Genomic DNA, 24,462 nt, shown 5'->3' with positions numbered 1-24,462 from the left:
TCTGTGTTACCTTTCTTACCCTAGCCAAAAAGGACTAATTTGAATTTGAAGTGGCTGGGTTTTTATACACTGTTCACTAATTCACAGTAGCTTGACTGTGTATATTCGTGGTTTATACTGTGCTGCGCATGTGTTTGACGCTTTGTCTTCCTCTCACCTCACTCTGATGCCCTAACATGCTCTCTCGCTGTCTAGCAAATGGAGTCTCTTGCAGTAAGTTCTCTTAAAAGTTTCTTCACTTCACTGTCTTAGATCCCTTTTTTAATAAACTTCTTAATTTACTTTGCACGAGATAATCAGTTAGTCATGTTATTGTGTGTTTGTGTTCCTCCGCATGTGTGTGTATGTGTGGTGTGTACTGTTGAGAATTTGTGACTGTACCATAGTGTCAGTGTGTCTTCTGCTACTGATGAATCTGACTTTGTTTCTTCATTAATGTCTTCTAGCAACTGGAGCTTTGTCAGAGGCTCTACAAGCTGCACTTCCAGCTTCTTCTACTCTTTCAGTCCTACTGCTCGCTCATTGGTCAAGTTCATGCCATCAGCTCTGTGCCTGAGGTAAGAGGTCATAATTCATAAAGGCGTAATTTCAATTTGAAAAACAGCAGGCTCTTATGAGAAGCAAGAACCAAGCAACACATGTAAAAAGTAATGTGACAGAATCAAATGGATTATATACAGATGTTGTGGATGTTTTTCTGTTTGACTGTTGCTTGTGAAAAATGTGACACTTTCACAGTCATTGTGATTGATAGCAACAAAAGCCTAACCAATACTGGATTTTTAGGTCAATACCAATGTTTGGGAGTTAAAAAATTATATATATTCACCAATATTTTTTTACAAACAAGCCTCAAATTTTGTTATTTTCAAAAAAAAAAAGGTCTGTGATCTTTACTAAATGTTTTAAAATGCCACTGACCTGAACAAAACATTGGTAAAATAAATCTTTAATATTGAATTTAGTATTATAAATGTTTCATCTGTGATTACATAAAAGCTCTCATACATGCATGCACTCAACCACCGTCTGTTTCCCTCCCACCTAATAGCTGCTGAACATGTCTCGAGAGCTTACCGATCTGAAGACCAGCCTGCAGGCGGCGGAGGCAGCTGTTGCCAGCGACCTGGAACACAAACACTTGGCCCACACTCATGCGCACGCCAGTCAGGTGGCAGCCATGGTTGTGCCCAGCTTCCCCACCTCTGAGGCAGCAGTGAAGGCCATACTGGAGTGCCTTAAAAACCATGAGTTCACCAAAGCCGTCCGCTACATCCAGGAGTGCAGGTGAGTAACATTTTTGTCTATAAAGCTGCATGCTACACTAGATAAAGATTACCAGATGTCACTGTTACTGCTTCCTTCAGAATTTTATTCTTAGTAGGACGGGAAAGAGTCTGAAACATCAGTGGTGTGTTTGTTAAAATAAACGGTTGCTTCATACTCTATAGCTGCAACACTGACTGCTGTTATCAGAAATCAATAAAGTCCAATACTGTACCTAATCAAAAACAAGTGTATGGTTCTTATCCAACATACATCAACATGAGATCACCACCTCTTCTTGCTCTCCTCTTCAGAAGACACACATGTACAACATACAGTATTTTCTGCTCCTGCACACACAGCGCAGCGCTCTCTTTATATCCACCTGTCACACTGACATCGGTACAACTGCTCTTATTTATCTTGTTTCAGGAGGCAATGGCCCAACGGAGTGTTTGGTGGCAGCTCAGAGAGCGAGGTCCAGACACTGCTCAATGTCTACTTTCGCCATCAGACGCTGGGCCAGACGGGCACCATCGCTCTGGTCGGTTCCCGCCAGGACCTCAGCCTGATCTGCTCCAAGCTGCTGGAGCTCAACGGGGAGATCCGCGACATGATCCGCCGCGCCCAGGGTTACCGGGTCGTCACAACCTACCTCCCCGACTCCAGCGCGTCCGGGACCAGTCTCTGACAGGACCTCAGGAGCCCCCCGCCCCCTCCATCCCCACCCTTACCTCCCCTGCCGCTACAGCCTGCGACCCCTCCAAAACCACCTCCACATCCTTCGCTGCAGCTGAACCATGCACCATCTCAGTCTGCTCTTACAGAGGAGGCCCAGCACCCACATACATGGCCGCTGCCTCCTCCTGTCTGTCTGCTTCCTCGGCTGCAGAGCTCCAGACATATTCCTGGCTACCACCCTGCACAACACTAGCACCCGAACCATATTCACACCATGACCCAAACCTTTCTCTGCTCTCCTCATCCTCATCCACTGCAGATTTTGATACCTCTTTGCTTGATTTTCCCAAACCCCCAAACCTGTTCTCATCACACAGCTGCTCGGACACACCAGGCCAACAAGATTTTACATTGCCGCACACACAAGAGCCAGGCAGGAGTTATTTTGATGAGAACACTGGCGTTTATTATCCCTTCAGAGGACACTCATCACATAGTTCACCACTGTTACATTTACACAGCAACAAACACCCGAGATCATCTGTTACATCTAACACGCTCCCCACAGTAGCCTCAGAACCCACCCTGCTTACATACTCTGACACAAACGCATCACCCATTGCCCCTCAGGGCTCCCATCTCCCCCATTTCCCCCGTTCTCCATACAAACACTCAAGCCAATCCCCAATTCTACACCCAGGCCCCGACATGGTCTTAACCCATGGCCCTGCACGCTCTTCCTCCCTCCTCCCCCTTCCTCCGCCTCCCCCACCCTGTCCCACCAGCCCAGGAGAGGCTGCAGCATGGGGTTGTTGTTGCTCCTTCGGTGGAGCCGCTACGCCCTTATCTCGCTACCTGGGGAAGGTGGGGCACGCCGCCCTGCCCCTACTGAAAGTAGGGGGGCTCCTGAATGATGAACCGTCAGACGTCCAAACCTGAGACATTAAACTTTTTCCATGCCAGAGGACTTTTAGAGCTTAACCCTCTGTGAAGTTGAGACAGAAATACCTGAAAAAATGTACACTTACAGAACAGTGACCGATATCCCAGACATGATGGGATGCGTCACTGAATCCACTGGACACTACAGATTGCTGCCTGCTGTTAAAGATGACCTGATGTGATTATATCCGAGCGCCAGCTTCGCTTTATGGCTATACGTTGTAAAATTGATGTGCTCCTAATTTAAGTTCTGCTTGATGGTCATCATTCAGCATTTGATCTGCTCTGCACATGAGGACCTGTGAAAGCTCTTAGCTCGGATTTCTAACTTGCTTCCCAGAGGAAGCAAAGAACTGATTGAACTTACTGACTGTTGCTGCCTCCTTCAGGAAGGACCTAGTTTGCTGGTTGTATCACCAGAGACTGTGAGGAAACTACCCGTGACATCACTGGTCAAGTTTTCGCTATTGCACTAAACGGAGTTTTGATATTAGATTTTTAAAAATGTTACAGAAAAGGAGGTTATGTTACTGTTTGTTTTGTTACCGTGAGAGAAAAGGCTGTCACTTTCACTGAGAAGGAAAAGCCAAAAGCCGGAGTAACTTTTCTCTCCTTATTGTGTCTACTGTTTTGAGACCTCCTCTGGAGGAAACTGTGCAATGCATGACCCAGTTGAATGCTTTCTACTGTACTAGCATCCCTTTTGCGCCCTAAAAAGTCTGACCTCTCCAGACCGACTGAAAAGACTGATCGACAAAGAGCGGATGCAGGATATTTAAGCGTAATTCCTTATGCTGCCCTTTGTCTGTTTATATTCTGTATCAGTGAACAAGCTTGTCTTCTGACTACTGTTGTAAACATCGGTAGACTAATCATGCCATTATCTGTGCACGTCGTACACTCCTCTGTGGCTAGTTGTTAGCATCATTAGTGGGTGTATACACTGTATAATTCTCACTGTCCTACACTGTAACACGTTGACCTTATGCGTTCACATGCCAAGAGGATGGTGCATGTATACACACAAATATTTTGTCTCTGTCTGTATACTGTTAATAGTTGGGCACACAACCATTGTAGCATATGTTTGTGTGTGGTTTGTAGTTACCTTACACGTAAGGGAAATGCTGACATTCAGCACTCATTGATGTTCAAAACAAAACCTGCGCTACTACTGAAGTCGAACACTTCCTGTCGTCAGCCCTTTTTTTGTGACACCCCACACTCCGTTTCCCCTCTAGCAGTTACTTGCCCCTTTGCTGTACAAATCTTTTTCCTATTTATATCTGATCCGCTATAAATCAACACTCATTCGACTTAGGTTTTATATTGATGTTTGTTCTCCTAAATCAAACTGCCATGCATGCATCTTCTGTGTACTGTATGGAGTGTCTGAAATATTTATTAACAGAATCATATTTTATCTGAAAGATATGTTTGTATGAGGTACAAAAGGGAGCTTTAAGCTCATGCGGGTATGTTTTTGGTTTTTTTTTCGTTTGTTTGTTTGTTTTTCCTGTGTGTGGGAGAACGTGTGTGTGCATGCCAAACAAGAAATTGCACATTTTTAAAGCTTTTTAGATGAAGACTGTAGTTGTTTTTTTTCCACCTTGTAAATACTTTTACAGCCTTTGTGAAGTTGTTTTGAGTTGATGCTCTGTACAAGTTGGTGTCAAAGTAAAACATATCAAAATTGTTTTTCCTCTGGATTTCATTTAGCAGCCCTTCACATCACATTTTTCCATTTTAAAGTAGAGCTACAATGATTAGTTGACAGAAAATTAATCGCCAACTATTTTAATTGTTTTGAGCCATTTTCAAGAAAAAAGGGTCTAAATTCTGACTCCAGATTCTCAAATGTGAATATTTTCTGGTTTATTTAGTTTTCTATGATAGTAAACTAATGTACAAAAATATCTCAGGTTTTAAGATGCAATGTTTATTTCTTTTACAAAAATAATTTCATGTTAAGTTAAGCACCAGGATTAATGGAGGGAAACAAAGACAGCCTTTTAGAGAAGTTGCTTCAAATAAACGACCAAATCAGAGATTCAGCTACTCGCTGCTGGGAAAATAGGTGAATCTCTTCAAGTCAGTCACTTGATGTAACTCCACTTGTGACATGTACAAGAACTATACGTCTGCTGGCATGGCCTCAACTTCGAAGACGAGCCTATAGATCTACATGAAGAGTGGGTGATTCCAGACCAGAGCAAACATGCAGGGCGCCTCAGACGATGTATTTGAAGCTGTAGGTGGCGTCACAGGACAGCCTCATGCCCTTGCAACGACAACACAGGTCCTGGCGGTGAGGCCTCCTCATGTTGATGTGTCTCTGCTTCTTCTCACAGCTGCAACAAGTCTGAGAGCAGCCCTGAAACAGATGGGAGGCGGAAGACAGAGACAGGAAAGTGAATGAAAGCGGTGAGAGAAGCAAGAGCAGAACAAGTCAATCTGGGTATTTATGACCCCTGTTGAAGGAAGGTTTTAAGAAACTGAAACATCTTTACGAGACTTGATCCAGTTTTTATGAGAACTAACATAATCATGCACTTCTAACAAGTTTCAACCATCAGGGACATGTGCAAAGCACCAAATCACACTGCAATATAAAATGAAAAATCAAGATTCTCCACATAGCACCTTTGAGGCTTGTTATGAAGTGGAGTTCAATACTAAATCTAAAGTGTTCAAATGATATTACAACATTTCATCTTTGAGCAAGACAAGAAAATGTACCTTGCAGAGGATGGACTCCACTCTGTAGGGGTTAAACCCCACCTGACACTTCCGGCAGAGCTGCTTGTAGTACACCTGACGAGATGAATTCCATTATTTTTGCATTCTTAATAAGAGTGCAGACTTTGCCAGACACAAATCAGTCCATGTTAAGCCATATGTTGCAGTAAATAACAGACAACTACCTTGCTGGTTCCAGAGATGCACCATACATAAGCACTCTCCCACCGGATGTTGCACTTTTTGCAGTGGAAAAAGCCATATCTCTGCTCCAGGAACTGATGAAAATGACATTGTCAGTGATGATGTGTGCGCAGACATGATGAGGGTAGATAGTGAATGGAAAACATGTATGCTATCATCAAATTCCCAAACACAGGAACTCACCTGAAAGTTGGAGCCCTTTGAAGACCGCTGGGAAGCGGTCCTGAAGTCCTTCACTGTGTCCTCGCCGCTTTGATCCGCATCCTTGTCAGATTCCGCACGTTCAGCGTCTTCGGCCTCTTCCTCACTTTCACCATCGTCGCAGAGTTTCTTGAGGGGGATCCTGCGGTCAAACACCGGCGAGTAGATGGAAACGGGCCTCAGGAAGCGCAGGTTGCTCACTGGCGGTGTGCTGTACGGCGCCTTCCCGTCCTGATTGAACAGATCAGGGCTCTTGGGAGACTTCGAGGGCACAGATTGATCCCCTTCCAGGCAGAACAGCGTTTTGGGACCCAGCGAACACTGGACGATTTGATCCACTTTGGCGTTTACTTGCACGCCGCACTCTTTTGTGTTTGCTTTTTTGGCTGGAGCTGGCAAACTGGGGTTGACTTGGGACAGGATGGCCTTGCAAAGCTCGAGGTAGTTGAGGCCTTGGGGGGTCATGAACCGGCCCTCTCTCTTTCCCCAGCCGCCGCCGCCGCCGCCGCCGCCCTGAGCCGGGGGAGCGCAGACGTTGTACGGTGGAAACGTGGGCAGGAACCCCTCCATCCTGGAGCCATGAAACCAGTCCAAGAGCTCCCGCTGTGATTTATAAGTAATTACATGTGGTCATAGTTGCAGTCTTGCAGCACTAATTGGTTAATTGATAACAGGGGCGCGCATGCGGACTCTATTCCGGGTGCTATATAGCCTACAAAAATATTTAACATCATGGAAAGAGACTTCAGCTACAAGTTTAAAAAAAAAATATCTGTATTAAATATTGTGTCCTCATATATTACACATTCAGAGGCAATTCAGAGAGAATTGCTGTGAAATGTTATGATATAATTATAGATTAAAGTAATTTAATTTAATTTAAAGGCTTTTAATAAGATGCTCTGTGTTATTTTAATGTGCTGGCACCAGGCTGCTTCATCTAAAAATAACATAATAGAGTGCACGGCAACCAAAAATTATATTGAATTCAGTTACCCAAACTCTCATTCAGCAGCAAAATTTCAATGTATTAATGCCTTTCTAATTTTCTGCAGTATTAATGGTTTAGATTTGTAAGGTGCAAAACTGAAACATTATATTGGAGCTCCCCCTATAGCTCATGTTGGCCAGAGACCCATCATATAGCCAAGGCAGGGGAAGCCCCTGATCTTTGAGGCATGTGTTAGTTGGATGTTCTGTAAACCATTTTAACAAGGTCTTTGTGGTAGTTTGAAGTCGTGGGTTTTTAAGGAGAGTCAGTGAAAGCAGTAAACCCCCGAAAAATAGCAAGTGTAATCAAAGTAAATGAGCCTATGGGTTAAAATAAATGAGGAACATATGTTCTATCATGGAAAAGTGTCATGATATGAGTAAATAAATAAACAGGCCAAGGAAATGGAAAATGAATGGCTCCATAGAAGTCTAAAATGTGTCTAAGAGTAAGGTTTCATAAATACAGGCGCCCAACTTGATGAAAAGCCTTAATAGGCAGTGACACCTTTTAAAATGAATTGCACTATTCAGAAGCAGTAAATGTGAGGAAATATGAATATCAGCCAAATGACAACATTATGTTTTATTACGACTGTCTCATTTATGAGATCATTTTTGCACCCTCATTTGAAACACGTCTGTTGCTTCGTTCAAGTGCTGTCGGGAATACTGAGTTTTCAATTTCAAAGCGGACGAACACAGCAAGGCAGTAAAGGCAACTTACTGTCAAAATGATACTAATGCAAGATTCTCTGTATTCTCTGTAAACACTATTATGTCCCCATTTCAGTGTCTGTTCAACTTTTAGCCGTGTCTAACTTTTGCAACTTTGTAGATAAATATTTAAAACCCAAACTAGGGCCATTTATTTTCTCCTTAGTTTGCCCCATCACGTCATTCCTCATTGCTGGATGTAAAAATAACAATTTAATAGAAGGGAACTAATATTTTATTTAGAGGGCGTTTTCTTTTATATCAAACCGGTAACATTGCAACACAAATTACTTTCTGAGCAGCACTGGGTAAACAAAACCCTCTTTATATACAACAAAATGTGTGTTTGGGTATTGAATAATGTCGAAAATGGTGAATTAGTAATCGTTTACATGAAGTAAAAGGACTCTACGAGCAGCACTTGAAGGGCCCATTAGGTCTACATGGACTCAGTCTATAGGTGGCGCTGCGCACTCACTGATGGTTTGAACCCATGGGCACTGAATCTATACATATTGGCGCCATTTTGGAGCTAGGAGGGGGAAGAGAGCTGCAGAGGAGGACACGATTGATCACAATTCACCCTAACAGGTAAGAAATTGCATAAATAAGCAAGCCGTTTTGATTGAAATGTTGCAATATTTCCAGGGGCTGCTGCGAATAATGAGATATGACCCGGGATGTGTCCGCGGAGTAGCCGGGTTTCCAGCGGGAACAGGGGGCGCGCAGCCCGCCTTGCTCGCCTGTGTTCTCGGCAGCCGTGTCCGATTCACAGCGCTGGTTGACCTGGTCCTGCGGCGCTAAATGGTTAGCTAGTGAAATACTAGCCCGTTTTCTAGACTTAATGTCCCGGCAGCATGAGCAAACTATGACTCGACGTGGTTGTATGACTGGGGTCGGGGTATCGATAACGATATAACGGTAGTTAGCCGGGTGTTTTGTTCGGTGCAACGTTAGTATCTGTCCGCCCTCTGTCACTGAGATTGCTGTTGCTAACGCGTTAGCTCGGCGACGCTAGCTGGCCAGCGAGCTAACGGCAGCTAACTAGATTAGCCGCGGTCCACATTACAGCAACAAGGCAGTCCGGCTATACTACAGTCCCTGGCCTTCACATGCTGCTGTATCATAACAATAAGCACCCCTGCTCATAAAATGTTTTCTTTCTATCTTCAAGCTAACGTTAACGCTACGTTGTAAATCATTTCAACCTAATAGTAACCCGGTGGCTGCTCCGATGCTAGAAATGATTTTTGTGGTGGACTTTTGGGATTGCAGAGACATTGTTTCGTAGCGTAAATGGTTTATTTAGTGGTCGATCGGTTACATAATCGATACATATAGAGGAATACACTACCTTTTATGTTGAGAACTTAAGTGTGATAAGTGAAAGCAGCACACCTGGTCTCGTGCACACGTATTGTTGTTATTATTATTGCAAACAACAAAAGGCTTTAAGCGATAAAGGAGCGGCTGTACAAAAAATAACCCAAAGACAAAGATAGGAGTTATTTCAAGGAGTGCACGTTATTTCATGAATGCACCTCCAGGGTGCTGCAGTGCATTTGTTTTGACAACTGTCAGCCTGTGATAATTGAATGGTGTCATCATCAACGTTGCGGATTGGTCAATGCATCACAGGTTGTAAGAGGTCTTTGAATTATCTCATCATATTGCCATGAAATAAGTGTTTTGGTTATAATACAGTTGTTTTGGGGGAGGTTTGTTCTCGTAGCACACTTCCAATCGGTACGTTTCAAGACAAGTTTCCTATAAAGTCAAGTTGGATTTTTTTTTTAATGTATCAATCAGGTTTATTGCCAAGTAGGTTTGCACATATAGCGAATTTGTTGGTGTTGTTGTGACAGTAAAAAAAAAATATATATATATATATATATATATATATATATATATATGCAAAATTAAGTAATCCTAGATAATATAAAAATGTGTAAAATATACTCTAAGTGAGAAGAGCTGCTACAGATTTAAATATTAAATGGAAGAGAATGAAATGAAATGTACAAAATATTGACCAGGAGTGACACAGTTATGCAGTGAGCAAATGATGATGATGATAAGTTGTTTAGTTGTGTTAATGTAACAGAACTAAACAGTTGTGTTACATTAGTTGTGTTGTGTTGTAATACGCCAGTTGTGTTAATGTAACACGCCACATTAGATCAGAGGTTACAAATAAGATGTGCAAATACAAGATTATGGGTTTTTTACATTAATATAATGTGTAATGTCCATGGGAGGGATCGAGTCTTTGTCAGTGGGGGTCCTGGCCCTTGCTGATGAGGCCAACTGCAAATGGGAAGAAACTGTTCTTGTGGCATGAGGTTTTGGTCTTGACAGACCTCAGCCTCTTGCCTGGGGGGGAGTGTTTCAAAACGTTTATGTCTGGGCTGGGAGGGGTGGACCATGATCTTTCCTGTTCGCCTCAACATGCTGGAGGCGTGCACATCCTGGAGGGACGGCAGGTTGCACCCAATCACCTTCTCAGCACAGCTGATGATACGCGGCAGGCTGCCTATGTCCTTGGCAGTTGCAGCAGCATAGATGGTGAAAGAGGAGGTAAGGATGGACTCAATGATGTCGGTGTAGAAGTGCACCATCATTGATTTTGGCAGGTTGAACTTCTTCAGCTGCTGCAGAAAGTACATCCTCTGCTGAGCTTTTTTGGTGAGGCCGCTGATGTTCAGCTCCCACTTGAGGTTGTGACTGATGATTGTTTCCAGGAAGCGGAAGGACTCCACAGTGTCGACGGGGGAGTCACACAGGGTGATGGGGGTGGATAGGGCTGCATTCCTTCTGAAATCCACAAACATCTCCACTGTCAAGTTGTTTTGTCTGCGCCAAGTCACCAGATGGTCAGTCTTCCACCTGTAGGTGGTCTCATCCCCACCAGAGATGAGCCCAATGAGGGTAGTGTCATCCACAAACTTCATGAGCTTGACGGTCTGATGACTGGAGGTGCAGCTGTTGGTGCACAGGAAGAAGAGTAGAGGGGAAATGACACAGCCTTGAGCGGGAACTGGTGCTGGTGGTCATAGACTGTAAAAAAAAAAAAAAAAAATGCATGTAGCCACCGTTACATCATCCAATGGTTCGTGGACTCTCATTTTGAAGCCTCAAGTTTGTCATTTGACTGTTGCCATCTTGGATTTTAGAGCTACAAGTGACCATATTTGGATGAGAGGGAAGACCTAATTTTAATGCTAGCTGCTAGCTTGATTAGCACTCTGCATTTCCAGTCTATGGTCAACTGTGATAATGCTAATGCTAATTTTCACAAGCAAAAAACAGGCTTAAAACCATTAAGCCAAAATGTTCCTACTGGAAAAATGGAACATCTGACTCCTTAGAGGGTCTTCTAGTACAACCAAACACTGAATAAGACTTTTTAAGGCAACGAAAATGTTAGTTAACTTTCTTGAACTGAAAACACACTGAAATAGTGACGGCTATGGCTACGCCTCTATTCTGTGAATATGGGGTTATGCCAACCAACCAATGTTGTCACTGTGGTAGCGACTTGTCAATCACAACATAGCCACGCCCCAAAGCATACCTATGCTGTATTAAAGAAGACTTGAAACTAGCGATTGAGACCATAAACTCATTAGGAAACAGTTTACTGAGGTAATAAATCAAGTGAGAAGTAGTGTCATTTTCTCATAAACTTCCATACAATCAGACTTCTTTTTGGAGGCACTGGAGTTGCCCCCTGATGGCCATTAGAGAGAACGCAGGTTTAAGTCACTTACGCGTTGGCTTCACTTTTCAGACCTGGAGCTACCCACTTGTCTGGGAGTCAGAGACATGTTCCCCATCGTCACGTGCTGCTTCCTGTCAGACAGGAAGTCGCTGATCCACCTGCAGGTGGAGTCAGGCACATGCAGCTGGGAGAGCTTGTCCCTCAGCATTGCCGGGTTGAAGGTGTTAAAGTCGAAGCTGAAATCCACAAACAATCCTTGTGTAAGTTCCTGTCCAGGTGCTGAAGGATGGAGCGGAGGGCCATGTTTACTGCATCATCCACAGACCTGTTTGTTCTGTAGGTGAACTGCAAGGGGTCCAGGAGTTGGTCCGTGATGGTTTTAAGGTGGGACAGTGCAAGGTGCTCAAAAGACGTTATTATCACAGAAGTCAGGGGACGGGTCGGTAGTCGTTAAGTTCTGTGGTCCTTGGTTTTTTGGGGACAGGGATGATGGTGAAGGTCTTGAGGCAGGCTGGTATGTGGCATGTCTCCAGTGAGGTGTTAAAAATGTCTGTGAACACTGGAGATAGCTGATAGGCACAGTGCTTCAGGGTGGAGGGAGAGACAGTCTGGTCCAGCTGCTTTATAGTGGCTCTGTGTCTTGAACAGCCTGTTAACGTCCCTCTCCAGGATGATGAGAGTCGTCATTGTGGTAGGAGAGGAGGGGGCCCCTGAGGTGGGCAGTTGTGGAGAGGCCCGGGCCCCTGTTGAGGTGGCGGAGGAGGAGCTGGTGGATGGCGTCACGGGGGATGGTGTCCGGACTGTCCCATTGTCTTTCAAATCAACAGTAGAACTCATTCAGGTCTCGGCCAGGAACAAGTCATTAGTGGAGTGAGGGGCTTTCAGCTTGTAGTTGGTGTGTGTATTGATTTATGGTAACATTACCAGATAAAATTTCATCCTGAATCACTTTGCAGCAGTTCTGGTCAGAGTTGGTTTTGGTAATTTGTCTGTCGCCCTTTTTAGATGTAATGCAGGTTGTAGCCCTTCATAGGGCCGTTGCAGTAGCTGCAATATTGCAGTACCGCAGTGGATGGCAAGCAACTGCCACAACCGTGCTATGTTCACGTTTTTTCTTTTTTTATGAGACTAGACCCTTCTTGTTTTACACTTCAGTCTGTGTTCATTGAATGTTTTTGGGGCTCCTCTGGTCTGGTCTGTCTCTGGCGGCTCCCACGGTCTGGTCTGGCAGCTTGGGAGGATCCCACCAGCCGCACGCAGTGTCACGCACACTAAGCGCCAGCTATCTGGCACCTAGCCCTCATAACAAAGCCAGGCTTGGGGTGAGCTGACTGGGGGTTGGTGCTGATGTTCGGTAGTTAAAAACACGTCTGTATGAACATTTTGACTTGGTTATATGTTTAAACTCTCCCGGGTCACCACACAGCCAAGCAGGCTGCCATTTAAACTGCGAGGTCAAGTAGTTTTCCACCAATCATACAGTCTTTAAAGGCATGTCCAGCCAGACTCCATTCATAAATCCCAGGTTTAAGGGGACTTGGCTGTAGGCCAACATTGTTTCCTGCACAACACAATTTAACGTGTTTTCTCCGTGTTCATCAGGTACTGCTGCTCCATTCGGCTGACTTAATCAGACTAACATACGTTGAATTTCACAAAAAAAGGCATTAATACCGCATAGACCGCATACCACGCTTTTGAGCCACCCTGGATCTTCCTTCACTGCGACAGCCTAAGCCCTTCAACTTTATTTTTTCCGACTCAAAGGAAAACTGAGCAAAATTATGTATGGTCAAATTCTTGCTCTACAAAGCCACAATGGTAGCCTTAAGTATTTTCTCTGTGGTGGTTGGCCTGTGTTGAATGGATGCAGAAGAGGAAACATTCCTGCACTCACTGCCCACTGCATAATAACCGTAGACATGTGATTCAGCAGTGTTGTCTGTTTGTGGATAAAATGTCTTATGGTTCCCTTTGCAGTGTGGCTTCTTCGGAGGTTTGCTCCAACATCGTAGTCTCATTCTCATACCCTTTGGACTTATTTCAAACCCCCCTTCTCTGCTTCATTGTTGTTCCTGGCCGACCTTCTTAGAGTTAGAGCCTCCATTCAGAAAATTTTGTCAAGAGCTTTTATTGTCACATGCACAGCAACACAGTGGGTGGCAACATTGAAGGCAGTGAAATTTGGCTTCTTTGAGCTCAAGTTCCAATTAGAGTATATAATATTTACAATGATTTTTTTTTAAAAAAGGAGAGAGAGAAGAGAAAGACAAGAGAGAAATGAAAAAATACACAAATATACCTTATATTGCACATTGGTGCGCAAGTGTGGCATTGCACATAAGTGATAAATTAGGTTTCCATCTGGGGAAAACTTAACTCTTCTCCCGTTTGGCCTCCCTCACTTTGTGTTTGTGTGGTGCCCATATGGAGGTCGTTGAGTTCACCATTACAGCCAGCTGCCGTCCAGTCTTCTCTGTTTGCAGACGGATACTCTCTTCTCCTTGATCGCCCACAGGGTTAAAACCAAGGATGACTGTGTCAAGGTTCGATTTTAGGTTAGAAGGAGTGCTCTGAGTCTTCATATTTGTGCTGGCAGCTGTGTTAAAGGGCTACAGCGGTGACAGCAGAGGCAGCGGAAGATAGAAAACCATCAGTGAGGGAGGGGGGGGATAAATGTGTTTGACTGTGATAAACAAGTAATGAGAGTTGAAAGCAGCCCATGTTCAAGAGGTTTAGCATAGGGTAAAGCTTGCCTGTGTGAAATTATTTGCTGCCGCCTCTTATTCAAAGTGAGATATTCCCTAGTGGATGGTATTCAGACAGTCCCCCCCCCCCTCCCACTCTCTCCCGTTGAGAAATACTCTACCGTGATTGGCAGAGCTCTTAGTGTGTCAGCGTGGTAGACTAAGAGAGGGATGGACTCATCTTTGGCAGCAGCTGTGGGGTGGAAAAGAAGGTCAGAATCGAGCAATTTGGCAGGCTGCCAGTGTCCAGTGTGTGTGCATTTGGCTTTGTTATGGCGTGCGTGCATGTGTTTATAAAAGCTGAAGTACAGCTGCAGAAAATTGTTTGGTCGCAATTCAAAACTCAGTATTGCAGTCTGGCCTCTGAATCAAACCCAGCGAGCGCTTTTGTCAGACTGTGCAGATCTACTGACCCACACTGTTTCATAATAATCAATTCTCCTTCAGTTAGAAAAGCAACATAAATTGTGAGAAATCACAAACAGAACAGTAGTTATGGAAGAAAAGTTATCTGTCTGTTCATTTTAAGGCTTTTAGTACCAGTGTGTATGCAGTGCCTTCACTAGGATAGTAGTTTTGCCAAGTCTCCTGGGAGAGATGGTTTTTGGGGAATTAAACATGGAGCAAGTACTTTTTTTGTCCAGTATAGGGATGGGAATTGAAAAGATTATATTGATACCAATGCCATTATTGATTCTGCTTATCGGTCCAATTCTTTATCAACTCCCTTATTGATTCCTGATCATGTTCCTGTTTGGGGGAAAAAGGTAGGCCTACACAGGTTTTCAGCATCATCAAAACTGTTTTATTATTTCTGAGTCTGAACACAGTGAAACAAGCGTAAAAAAAAAGGCGTTCATGTTAATCAGATGTTCAAGAGCTCCACTGTTTAACTGCTGTTTAATTTGGAACCGGTTCTCGACTCCCATCCCGAGGCAGCAGACTGGAGCAAGTGATTCTACTCAGAAGGGATTGTTTGGAGATCAACCCAACTTCCCTCAGTAACCCAGTACTGCCCCCTACTGTCTACGCTGCCCTCTAGAAACAGGAAAAGGACATTCAAGCTACATAGCACACCCCGACTCTGAAAGCCCAAACAGAATACTGCCTACAGGTCAGTGCCTTCAGTGTAGGTTACGGCAAGACCAGCAACTACACACAACCTCAACGTGTGACCACCATGTCTGCTTAATTATATTTGAACATGTTAAAATAAATTACAATGCTCCTTTTCTTAAAAATATAACAAAATATAACAAACCTATAAATCTGGCAATTCCTCTTTAGAAAAATAGGCTTGTATGCCTAGTAACATTTGAATAAATTACTATACTCCTTTTCACAAGGGAATAAGCTTGAACCAAATGTAAAACTGGCACATAAAGTCAACAATTCTTCTGCAGAAAAATGAGCATGTCTGATTTCTTTGGGAGGATCCTAGATCTCTCTGGGCTAAGGGTGTCTCCAGCTGTGGAGAACACCCTCTCAGATGGGGTGGAGGATGCCTGAACACACAAATAGGTTTCTGAGAACAGGGGCAGTGTGTCTCTCTTCTGCCACCACCAGAGAGTAGGGTCAGCTGATACAGGGGTGGGAGGCAGGCCTCTGTAGAGCTGGACTTGTTGCTCCACTCTCTCACTGATGGACTGGATTGTCTGTTGGATTGTCTGCTGTAGCTTTGCGGTCTTCCACTGCAAACAGTTCCTCCAAGGCTGTCTTGTGTTGCTTTAAGGGTGGAGTCTGAAATTAAATAGACCATAGCCAAGTGGTTTAGTCTAATGGTTTGACTGAAGTTTCATATTTCAATCCATGCCATATGATCATCATAATGAACTGAGCTTACATAGTCTTCTTCTTCTCCTCCTCCGCCTCTTCTTCTTCATCACACTGTCTCCATGTCTCTTGCTCTGATTGTTTGAGAAGAAACTGATCATGTAAGTACCAGACATGGAACCACAGAAAAGGTATCGCAACAGAAATGTGCCACAATCAAAAGGATTGTCAGTCAAATACTTCTTCTGCCACTGCGGTATTTGCTGCTACTGCTGCTGAGCTCAAACTGTCCCAGATGGCATCCTTATCCATTTTTAACTTGAATTTTGAGTCCATCACTGCGGCTTCTTCCAGGAATGTCTGGTCTTCATCATCCTTAATTTTAAAAAAAGGAAAAAGGAAGACACATCCATGTTAAACAATCTGGGAAAAATGTGACTGCTTGTGAGCTCCTTTTAGCGTCTGTGATATATCTGCCATGTTCATGGTGATTGAATAAATGTCGGTCACAGTACCTGGTAACGTGTGGAGAGATCGGTCCAAATCTTCACCTTGATGTTCTTTGTGTCTTGAGTCCTCCACCTGGACTGAGTAATGGCCCTCCAACTTCCGCAGAATGGGAAGAATCTGACCACAGGCTGGACTTATGCCACTTGAGAGGCAGCAAGAGCAGCAGTCTGCAAACCAGAAGCCTTTCCCTGCCACAGGAACCTGGAGCATTTAACTACTTCCTTTCCTGGGCCAGGTGCACTTCATTGAGGACTGGGTGGAGATGTGCAGCATTGACACTCCTCTGCCTTTCTGAAGTCATCAGTGTCCATTTCCCCCACCAGTCTGTAATAGTAAATAATTATATTTCATAAGCAAATTAACACAATCCTCCATAGGATGGCTTTACTAATCCACCAAGTTTTAAATAAGCCATATTGAAATAGTCACATAATCCCCCCCTTACTTGTCCTTCTCAGTCAGCTTCCTTAGCCATGAGTCCATGACTGCAGCCTGAATGGTGGAGGATCGCTCGAAGAATCTCTCAATCATCAAATAGAGGGAATTCCACCATGTCTTCACATCTAGAACGAGTGTGTGCTGGGGCAGGTCTGAAAAGCAAAGTTAAAAGGCACATCTGTATGAGCCCATCACACATAACAATATACGTTGCATAATCAACATTAGTTTATCATTTATACTGACCATAATCTTTTCATTTATCACCATGTGTTAATTGTATATTAGAATCTAATGAAAGTAGTATTGAATGTATTCTTACTGAGGAGTCACTGCTTCTCTGTGAGGACAGTTTTTGCCATGAAGGATATCTTCATCCATACAACCACTGTGCGTGTTCTTGCAGCCCAGTTGGAAACAGCGTTGCACTTGTGAATTTTCTGCTACATACTGTACTTTTTATCCAGAAGAAATAGCACAGTTTATGTCTGCCTTAAGCTGTACATCAATTGACACAAAACTAACCTCTAGGAAAGCAAGAAACCGAAACGAAATTCTGGTTCTTCTACTGTTGAGAAAGGGTGCAAACCTTTCACTACAAGTTTTGTTACTGCACCGTAACACTCGTTCACCCTTCCTTCACTCATTTTCCCTCTCTGTGCAGCAAGCGTGAAAGGGTTTTGATGGGCGAGTCGAGCTGGCTGTAGCCTGAGAGCTAGCTGTAGCAACAGTCTGTCTGTCATCATCTAACATGGATGAAATAAGAGAATATTTGGACAGCATTTGTTTTCTTAGTCAAACAAAAAATCTGCTAAGCCTGCCTGCATGGCGCTAATGTTATTATAACAGGATATTTACCCTCGGACGTGCTGCTCAGTTGGGAAGCAGTGGCACTCATACGTACCATGTATGTGTCAAATACATGGCATTCTTGCAATTTAAATCCATGTTGCATAGAAAGATGTTTCAGCATATTGCTCTTGTTTCAACCCTTACTTGAAATTATTATTTTACAGACATTACAACTAGCACTGTTGTCATCTTTCTTCATGGAATGAAGCCACGCTTTGAACCGTTTCTTACTCTCCGCCAAAAGGAATTGATAAGCTCTTAGAACCAGTTCTCAACTGAAATCGGTTCTCAATTCCCATTCCAAGTCCAGTAGCCACAAATGCTGGTGCATTCCACATAGGGCTTGGCAATATGGCCAAAAATCACATCTCCAAACCTAATTTTTTGTAAGACAGCTGAGCAAGAATAACAAATGGTCTGCACCACCTGAAAGTCTGTCAGCATTAAGCATAAAATGCAGGTTATCCCACACAGCTGTTGACTGTTGGCACCAGATGCTTCAACTAAGTAGAGCACCTCCAGTTTGATAATCAGTTTCAGCACAAATGCAGCAGAAAGGTTTGATCACTAATTGATTTGCTGCTGTTTGTGATTCTTTACAAAATATCAGCCTGACATCTGCAGACTACTGCTAGCTATGCTAGTTAGCTATGCTAGCTAGCAGCAGTAAAGTATCCAGTGTTTCCCCTATAATAGTACAGGCCTGGTGGGCCAACGAGAACCCCCGCCAGGCCAAAAAATAATTTTTTAAATGTCAAAAATAACGCCAAATATCCATTCATTCACAAATCAATAGCGTTTGGGAGTCGCTGAGCAGGGCTGTCTCGAAACATGAGTTAACGTCTGTGTCAAGTAGCGTAACTCCTTTTTAAGAAATAGGGCAGAGCGTAAGCAATTGAGTCGTTAAGCGAGAGAGCGAGCGGCAGAAAAATAACAGTGAATGCGAGCGTAGCAGAGGAAAGGGTTAGCAGTAAGTTGACAGTCTGGAGGTAAATGTACAGTACACGCTACAGTGTGTCAGTTAATAAATGCTGCAGCTTGTCAAGACCATGAAAAGTCATGTCTGTTGCGCTGGATGCCACTAAATTCTACACACTGGTCCTTTAAGATAGAACAGAAAATCTAAAAATCTGTTGAACTAATACTTAAAAATCAAAATTTAAACAAGTGGTGCTATAAATTGTCACATAAAAGGAATATTGAGTTACATGAGCCTACAATTAGCTTTTGTCCACAATAAGACATCTTTTGAGAGGAGTAACTGGAACTACAAGACTCCTTAAATAACGACAGCAGTGGAGCTGGGTAATGATCTGGAAAACAGAGCGGCAAGGTATGCAAATATCTGTGTAAAGAAAAAAAAAAATCCACAACCCAATAAGGCCATGAGGTTGGGATTTGTCAGGAGCTGTTTTTAACTTTCAGTGGTAACTCGCCAAAAGTAATAAATGCATTTTAACACATTCTTTCCACATGCTTACCCAAGAGGGAGCATTCAAATCCCTGATGGTGAACAGCACAGGCTCAATATTCAATAGTTTTTCTGTATGATGCACCTTCATCGGCCTCGTTTTGGGGAAGTCGACACGTAACACCTCGGCTAATCAATTTCCTGTGGGAAATCCCCTCCGTCGTTGTCACATTATGGTTGCTCAGTGGCACTGTATACACATGGCATTGACATGCGTCTTTGTGATGATGCAATCACAAGTGGACGGCGCTGAGTAGTAAGTCCTGCCCTCGTCCTAAATCGATAGTGGAGTACTTCCTCGTTTTATGAATGAAACGAGACACGAGTTGAATCAGCCGCGGTGTCTGTGTTTGACCAATTAGCAACGGTCATCCCTTCAAACCCGACCCCAAAGTTCCTTTACTTTTGGAAAGCACTACCACCCCAGTAGGGACTTTTTGGGCGGTAAAACGATCTCCGTGAAACTCTCTTCAAAAGGTTTTTAGTCCCTGGGGAAAGTTCCTGCAGTTGAAATGTGGATGTAGTGCTCAATAGAGTTGCAGCTAATGATTATTTTCATTATGGATTTAATCTGCCAATTATTTTCTTGATTAATCGTTTAGTCCATGAAATGCTAGAGAACAGTTTCATAAAACCTAAGGTGATGTCATAAAACTGCCCGTTTTCTTCGACCAACAGTCCAAAATCCAATGATACTCAATTTACTCTCATATAAGACAAAGAATAGCAGCAAATCCTCACAAATGACTGGCCAGAACTTGGAAATGTTTGGCATTTTTGCTTTAAAATGACTTATTACTCGATTATCAAAACTGTTGCAGATTATTTTACTGTTAATTGACTGTTCAATGCAGCTGTGGTCGTCTTTGATGGCAAACTGAATATCTTTGGGTTTTGGACTGTTGGTCGGAGAAAACCAGCAATTTGAAGACGCCACCCATAGCTCTAGCATATTACTTTGTAATTTTCACTATTTTTAAACATTTGATAAACCAAATAGTTAATTGAGAAAATACAGAGGCGTTGTGTGTCTCTATATGCATATTGTGTGAAGCTTTGGATGGCTTTAGAAATCGTTAAATTATATTTGCACAAGTAATTAACATTAGTGTTAGCTTGTCCTTTGCTATTATTAGGAGCTAAATTATTGGTTTTGTCAAAACAAATTTGCATCTTTCAGACACTGGCTTGCAGAGAGCACATTAACCAGACAACAGTTTCAATTTAGCCTTACAGAATTACAATCAGTTGGTTACAGCCAGTAATTAATGGGTAATATACTTCTCACATTAGTTTGATCCATTCAAAGTTTTATTTTTGCATTATCTTCCTCATAAAAAATATAAAAATTTCAACATACACGAAAAGGTTATCAAAAGTCATAAACTAAAGTAGAGGATAACTGGCTTTATTAGCTGTTTTGAGTCACAACAGTCTCGTAAACTGAGATGTGAATAGTTATGGACAAAGACCAGACAAGGACATGAGGCTGGAAGAAAGTACTGGTTTGGTTAATGGCACCGTTTCTGACACTGTGACTTTGGCACTGTGTCTGAGGCTATTTTTTATATTGTAGACTTGTAATTTATTGGTCACAAAATGTTAAATATTGTCAGTATCTGTCACACTCAGTTCAGCAAGGTTACGTCCCCCATTATACTCAAAACTCCTGGGGAGAACCCTCAACCTTGTTGCTGTAATAAATGATATTTTATCATTCCCCACTATAAAGTTTTTTTTAAATACTACACACCCAGCTTTTCACGATGCAGACTTTATTGTATATTCATGAAGTATGAGTCAGGCTTGAGGGAGTGGAAGTCATATTCCTGGGTGGACACACATCTGCCCTTTTTAATATCTTTTTAATTGACAAAAAACAAGCAGCAAGGTGAGACGGGCCAGTTAGTAGCTGTTGCCAGAAAACAGTATAAAGTGCAACATGACTGATTTGGCTGTGAGCTGTGCACTAAATTGAAAGTCAAAGCACATTTGGCATCATGTGAATGCCCTAAACATGAATTGGGTGTAATCCTTGTCAGGCTAGTGGCTGCGGTAATGAAACGTGGAACACAATGGTAGCAGCAGCTCACAGTGAAAAGTCAGCCCGCTCTCTGAATGCAGCAATTTCATCCTAGATTCAGCTTGTGGAAAGCTATTACTGTGCTGTGAATACCTTGCTGAATATTTCAGAGGTTGCTCTATTGCAGATTTTTTTTTTTTTTTTTTTTTTTTTAAGCTTTGAAGTATTAAAAAGATTTGCCTTGGGATCCAAATAGTTAACAATATGCTTCTTCTTGGGTTTTTTGTTGTTGTTGTTGAGGTATCGCAATTCTTCAGGATTCTTTCTGTTCTGTCTGTCTCACTTTTTTCCCCCCACTCTTACCAACATTATTCTCTCTTTCCTCAGGCAGTGAAGAGCTAAAGAGGATGGCTCACTCTAAAGCTCGAGCCGCAGACGGGAAGGTGACCTACCCCCCGGGGGTCAAGGAGATCTCTGACAAAATCTCCAAAGAGGAAATGGTCCGCAGGCTCAAGGTCAGTCCCTTTCTCTCGTTCTGCCTCAGGTGCGTCTCCTCTGTTTTACTGAGGGACGGTGTGTCAGGCAATATGATGTAGTCACATTTCTAGAGACATAATATCATTATTTCCTTTTTAAAACAAGACGTGTGTAGTTTTGGAAATTAGTAATAGTATCTGAGATCAGATTCCAAATTTTTAGACATTTTTTTGTTTTCTGATTCATATCACTCTAACTTGTGTTATACTGTGGGATCCATTAGGGAATGAAAACCAGTCTTCATAAAAATTGTAGTTTTTTTTCCTTCCTTACAGTTAATATACATTTTTAAACATTTGAATAATAATGGTGGTATGTCATTATTCGACTTTGCCGGGGTGTAACCGAACACATTTTTCTGCCTAGCTGTTGAGCCAACCTAACCACTAACCTCTGGCATCTCCTCTCCCCATTCAATATCCCTCCACCCCGCCCCGCTTTCAGATGGTGGTGAAGACCTTTATGGACATGGACCAGGACTCTGAGGAAGAGAAGGAGCTGTACCTGAACCTGGCCCTCCATCTGGCTTCAGACTTCTTCCTCAAACACCCAGACAAGGACGTGCGTCTGCTGGTGGCCTGCTGTCTGGCAGATATATTCAGGATTTACGCCCCGGAGGCGCCCTACACCTCTCCAGATAAACTCAAGGTATGGTGATGAGGATTTTCACCAGAATGACTCACTGTTTAATTACATTAACCCTGTGGCGTCTACTCTGGAGGATTCACTTAACACTAACTGACATAGTAATTTAATTTTGCTAAAAAACAAAACAAATACTGTCAATATTGTGAAAAATACTACAACATGATATTTTAGCCATAACATCCCAGCCCTTTCCTTCTTTTGTTGTATCCAAATTATAAATTTTGATGTTTGTTTTATACTGGACTAACAGATACTATTAGTCATCTGGCTAGAAAACATTTTGTTGTTCGCTGTATTTTTAACTTTGTTATGCTTCCGTTAGCAGACGTGAGTTTTGCTGATGACTACAGCTGTGTGTGTGTGCGGAGCGTTCACCATCTCCGTATCTTTCTCGTCTCCAGGACATTTTCATGTTCATCACCAGACAGCTCAAAGGACTTGAGGACACCAAAAGCGCCCAGTTCAACAGATACTTCTACCTGCTTGAGGTGTGTTATCGTGTTACTGTGTGTGTGTGTGTATCAGTGGGAAGGTTGGTGTTCAGTAGTATTTCATTGAATCTAAATCCAATCTGAATCTCCACAGAGTCTAATTAGATTCAGCTTTAAAAGAATTTTTGAACACTTTTTTTGGATATCTGATCAATGTTCACAACCTGTAGCTACAACTGAAAATGAGATGAGCAGCAGAAAATATGAATTGTTGATGGAAGCTATCAGACACATTGAAATAACATCTGTAGCTTATTTACACTTTGTTTTTAGGGAAGATGATGTTGGTTAGTTGGTGGGTCGGTCCACCATTTAGCTGAAATATTTCCACATCCTTTAGATATATTGCCATAAAATTTTTGTACAGACGTTCCTCTTTCCCAGAGGAATCTGTCCCTGACATAATTTGAGGTTTGGACTGAGTGAAATATCTCAACAACTTGATTACCATTGAAATTCTGTACAAACAGTCATGCTCCCATCAGGATGAATCGCAATAACTTTAACGTTCTCCTGACTTTTCACTATGAGCTGCCATCAGGTCACAGTTTTAATCTGCACAGTGTTTTGTTTTATGACCAAATGTCTGACGTTGATGTTGTAACCAGTGGAAGTGATGATGGGCTAAAATGAGAAGCTTACTACCCAGATGTTTTCTGCATTGTTCATTGCAAATTAAAAGAGCGAGGAGAGTTAAAAGGCACAATACAAGTTTTTTTAGTGTTGGAGCTTACGCCAACCCTAATCAGTGGTTAGGTTTATATGCACATAGAGAGCTCAGTCCTTAACCTGGAGGAAGCAACTTGGTTTTCGGGGTAGATGCAGTTTGTAACAGGTGACTGTTGCCTGTAAACTTTAGTTTTCACTGTACAAACTCAGACTTGCACAGTTGATGGAACATTTTGATGGTCATAAGTATTATTTGTTCCCTATGCATCAGCACTAATCTGCTGTATCTGCCTGAAATGAGAAGCCAGTTGCTCTTTTTTTTTTAATACTTTTTAGCTGGTTGACTGATATTTTATTCAACAGTTTATAAATGGCATCAGCGATACTTACAAGGTTAATGTGAACAGCTTAACCTGTGCAGAGACTTGAGGTTGTTTATAGCTTGTTGACTTAACAGCTCATTCTGTGCACATTACTAGTTTTTTTTTTATCTTTGTTTTATCCTGGTCCTCTGAATAAATTTGCTGATGCATGTGTGTATATAAAAATATTGTATAAAATAAATAATCAGTCCCTCCAGGATTTTGCAGAATTTTTTTGTGGTTGTTGCGATCAAAAATGCTCGATTTTGTAGCGGCTTTTTTCAAAAGTTGCAATGCAATTTGCAAAGGTTTATGTGGTGTGTGTGTGTGTGTGTGTGTGTGTGTGTTCAGTGGTAAAATTGCAGGAACTGGCAAAAATTGCAAGTCGAGGGAGAAAAAAAAATTACGTATTTGTTTTTTTATCCCCTCCACCTGAACGCGTGATGCAACGACATGTCACATTTGTTGTTATGATTAGAC

At 42.6% G+C, this 24,462-nt stretch overlaps 3 protein-coding genes across 7 annotated transcripts in view; 2 read left to right on the top strand and 1 right to left on the bottom strand.

Annotated features, from left to right (window-relative positions):
• The window catches only part of fryb (furry homolog b (Drosophila)), a 51,915-nt gene extending 47,330 nt beyond the window's left edge, over positions 1–4,585 (top strand). For 3 of the 5 annotated variants that reach the window (XM_067608262.1, XM_067608264.1, XM_067608263.1), the window contains 4 exons: positions 196–213; positions 447–557; positions 1,052–1,287; positions 1,699–4,585. In XM_067608262.1, the coding sequence (XP_067464363.1) occupies positions 196–213; positions 447–557; positions 1,052–1,287; positions 1,699–1,957 (624 nt within the window). In that variant the 3' untranslated portion in view covers positions 1,958–4,585. The remainder of the gene's footprint in view (positions 1–195; positions 214–446; positions 558–1,051; positions 1,288–1,698) is intronic. The other 2 variants (XM_067608265.1, XM_067608266.1) reach the window with 1 other exon arrangement.
• A 222-nt stretch (positions 4,586–4,807) lies between these two features.
• zar1l (zygote arrest 1-like) lies at positions 4,808–6,635 on the bottom strand. Its single transcript, XM_067608269.1, has 4 exons — positions 6,016–6,635; positions 5,814–5,906; positions 5,629–5,703; positions 4,808–5,263 (listed from the first exon to the last, which is right to left on the bottom strand). Exons 1-4 carry the CDS (start codon positions 6,601–6,603, stop codon positions 5,120–5,122), a joined length of 900 nt encoding a protein of 299 aa, XP_067464370.1. The 5' UTR covers positions 6,604–6,635; the 3' UTR covers positions 4,808–5,119.
• A 1,591-nt stretch (positions 6,636–8,226) lies between these two features.
• pds5b (PDS5 cohesin associated factor B) overlaps positions 8,227–24,462 on the top strand; it is a 38,452-nt gene continuing 22,216 nt past the window's right edge. The window contains exons 1-4 of the mRNA XM_067608267.1: positions 8,227–8,331; positions 21,663–21,790; positions 22,257–22,460; positions 22,862–22,948. Of these exons, the coding sequence (XP_067464368.1) occupies positions 21,683–21,790; positions 22,257–22,460; positions 22,862–22,948 (399 nt within the window). The 5' untranslated portion in view covers positions 8,227–8,331; positions 21,663–21,682. The remainder of the gene's footprint in view (positions 8,332–21,662; positions 21,791–22,256; positions 22,461–22,861; positions 22,949–24,462) is intronic.

The sequence above is a fragment of the Thunnus thynnus genome, chromosome 13 (genome assembly GCF_963924715.1).
Source record: "Thunnus thynnus chromosome 13, fThuThy2.1, whole genome shotgun sequence".
NCBI lineage: Eukaryota > Metazoa > Chordata > Actinopteri > Scombriformes > Scombridae > Thunnus > Thunnus thynnus.
This window is presented reverse-complemented; position numbering and strand designations above follow the sequence as displayed.

Bases quoted from the DNA above. Each gene is read 5' to 3' on its own strand.
- zar1l (XM_067608269.1), bottom strand. From the start codon at position 6,603: ATGGAGGGGTTCCTGCCCACGTTTCCACCGTACAACGTCTGCGCTCCC. The intron at 5,907-6,015 runs GTGAGTTCCTGT...CATTTTCATCAG, and splicing joins CAAAGGGCTCCAACTTTCAG to TTCCTGGAGCAGAGATATGG. The intron at 5,704-5,813 runs GTAGTTGTCTGT...TCATCTCGTCAG, and splicing joins GCATCTCTGGAACCAGCAAG to GTGTACTACAAGCAGCTCTG.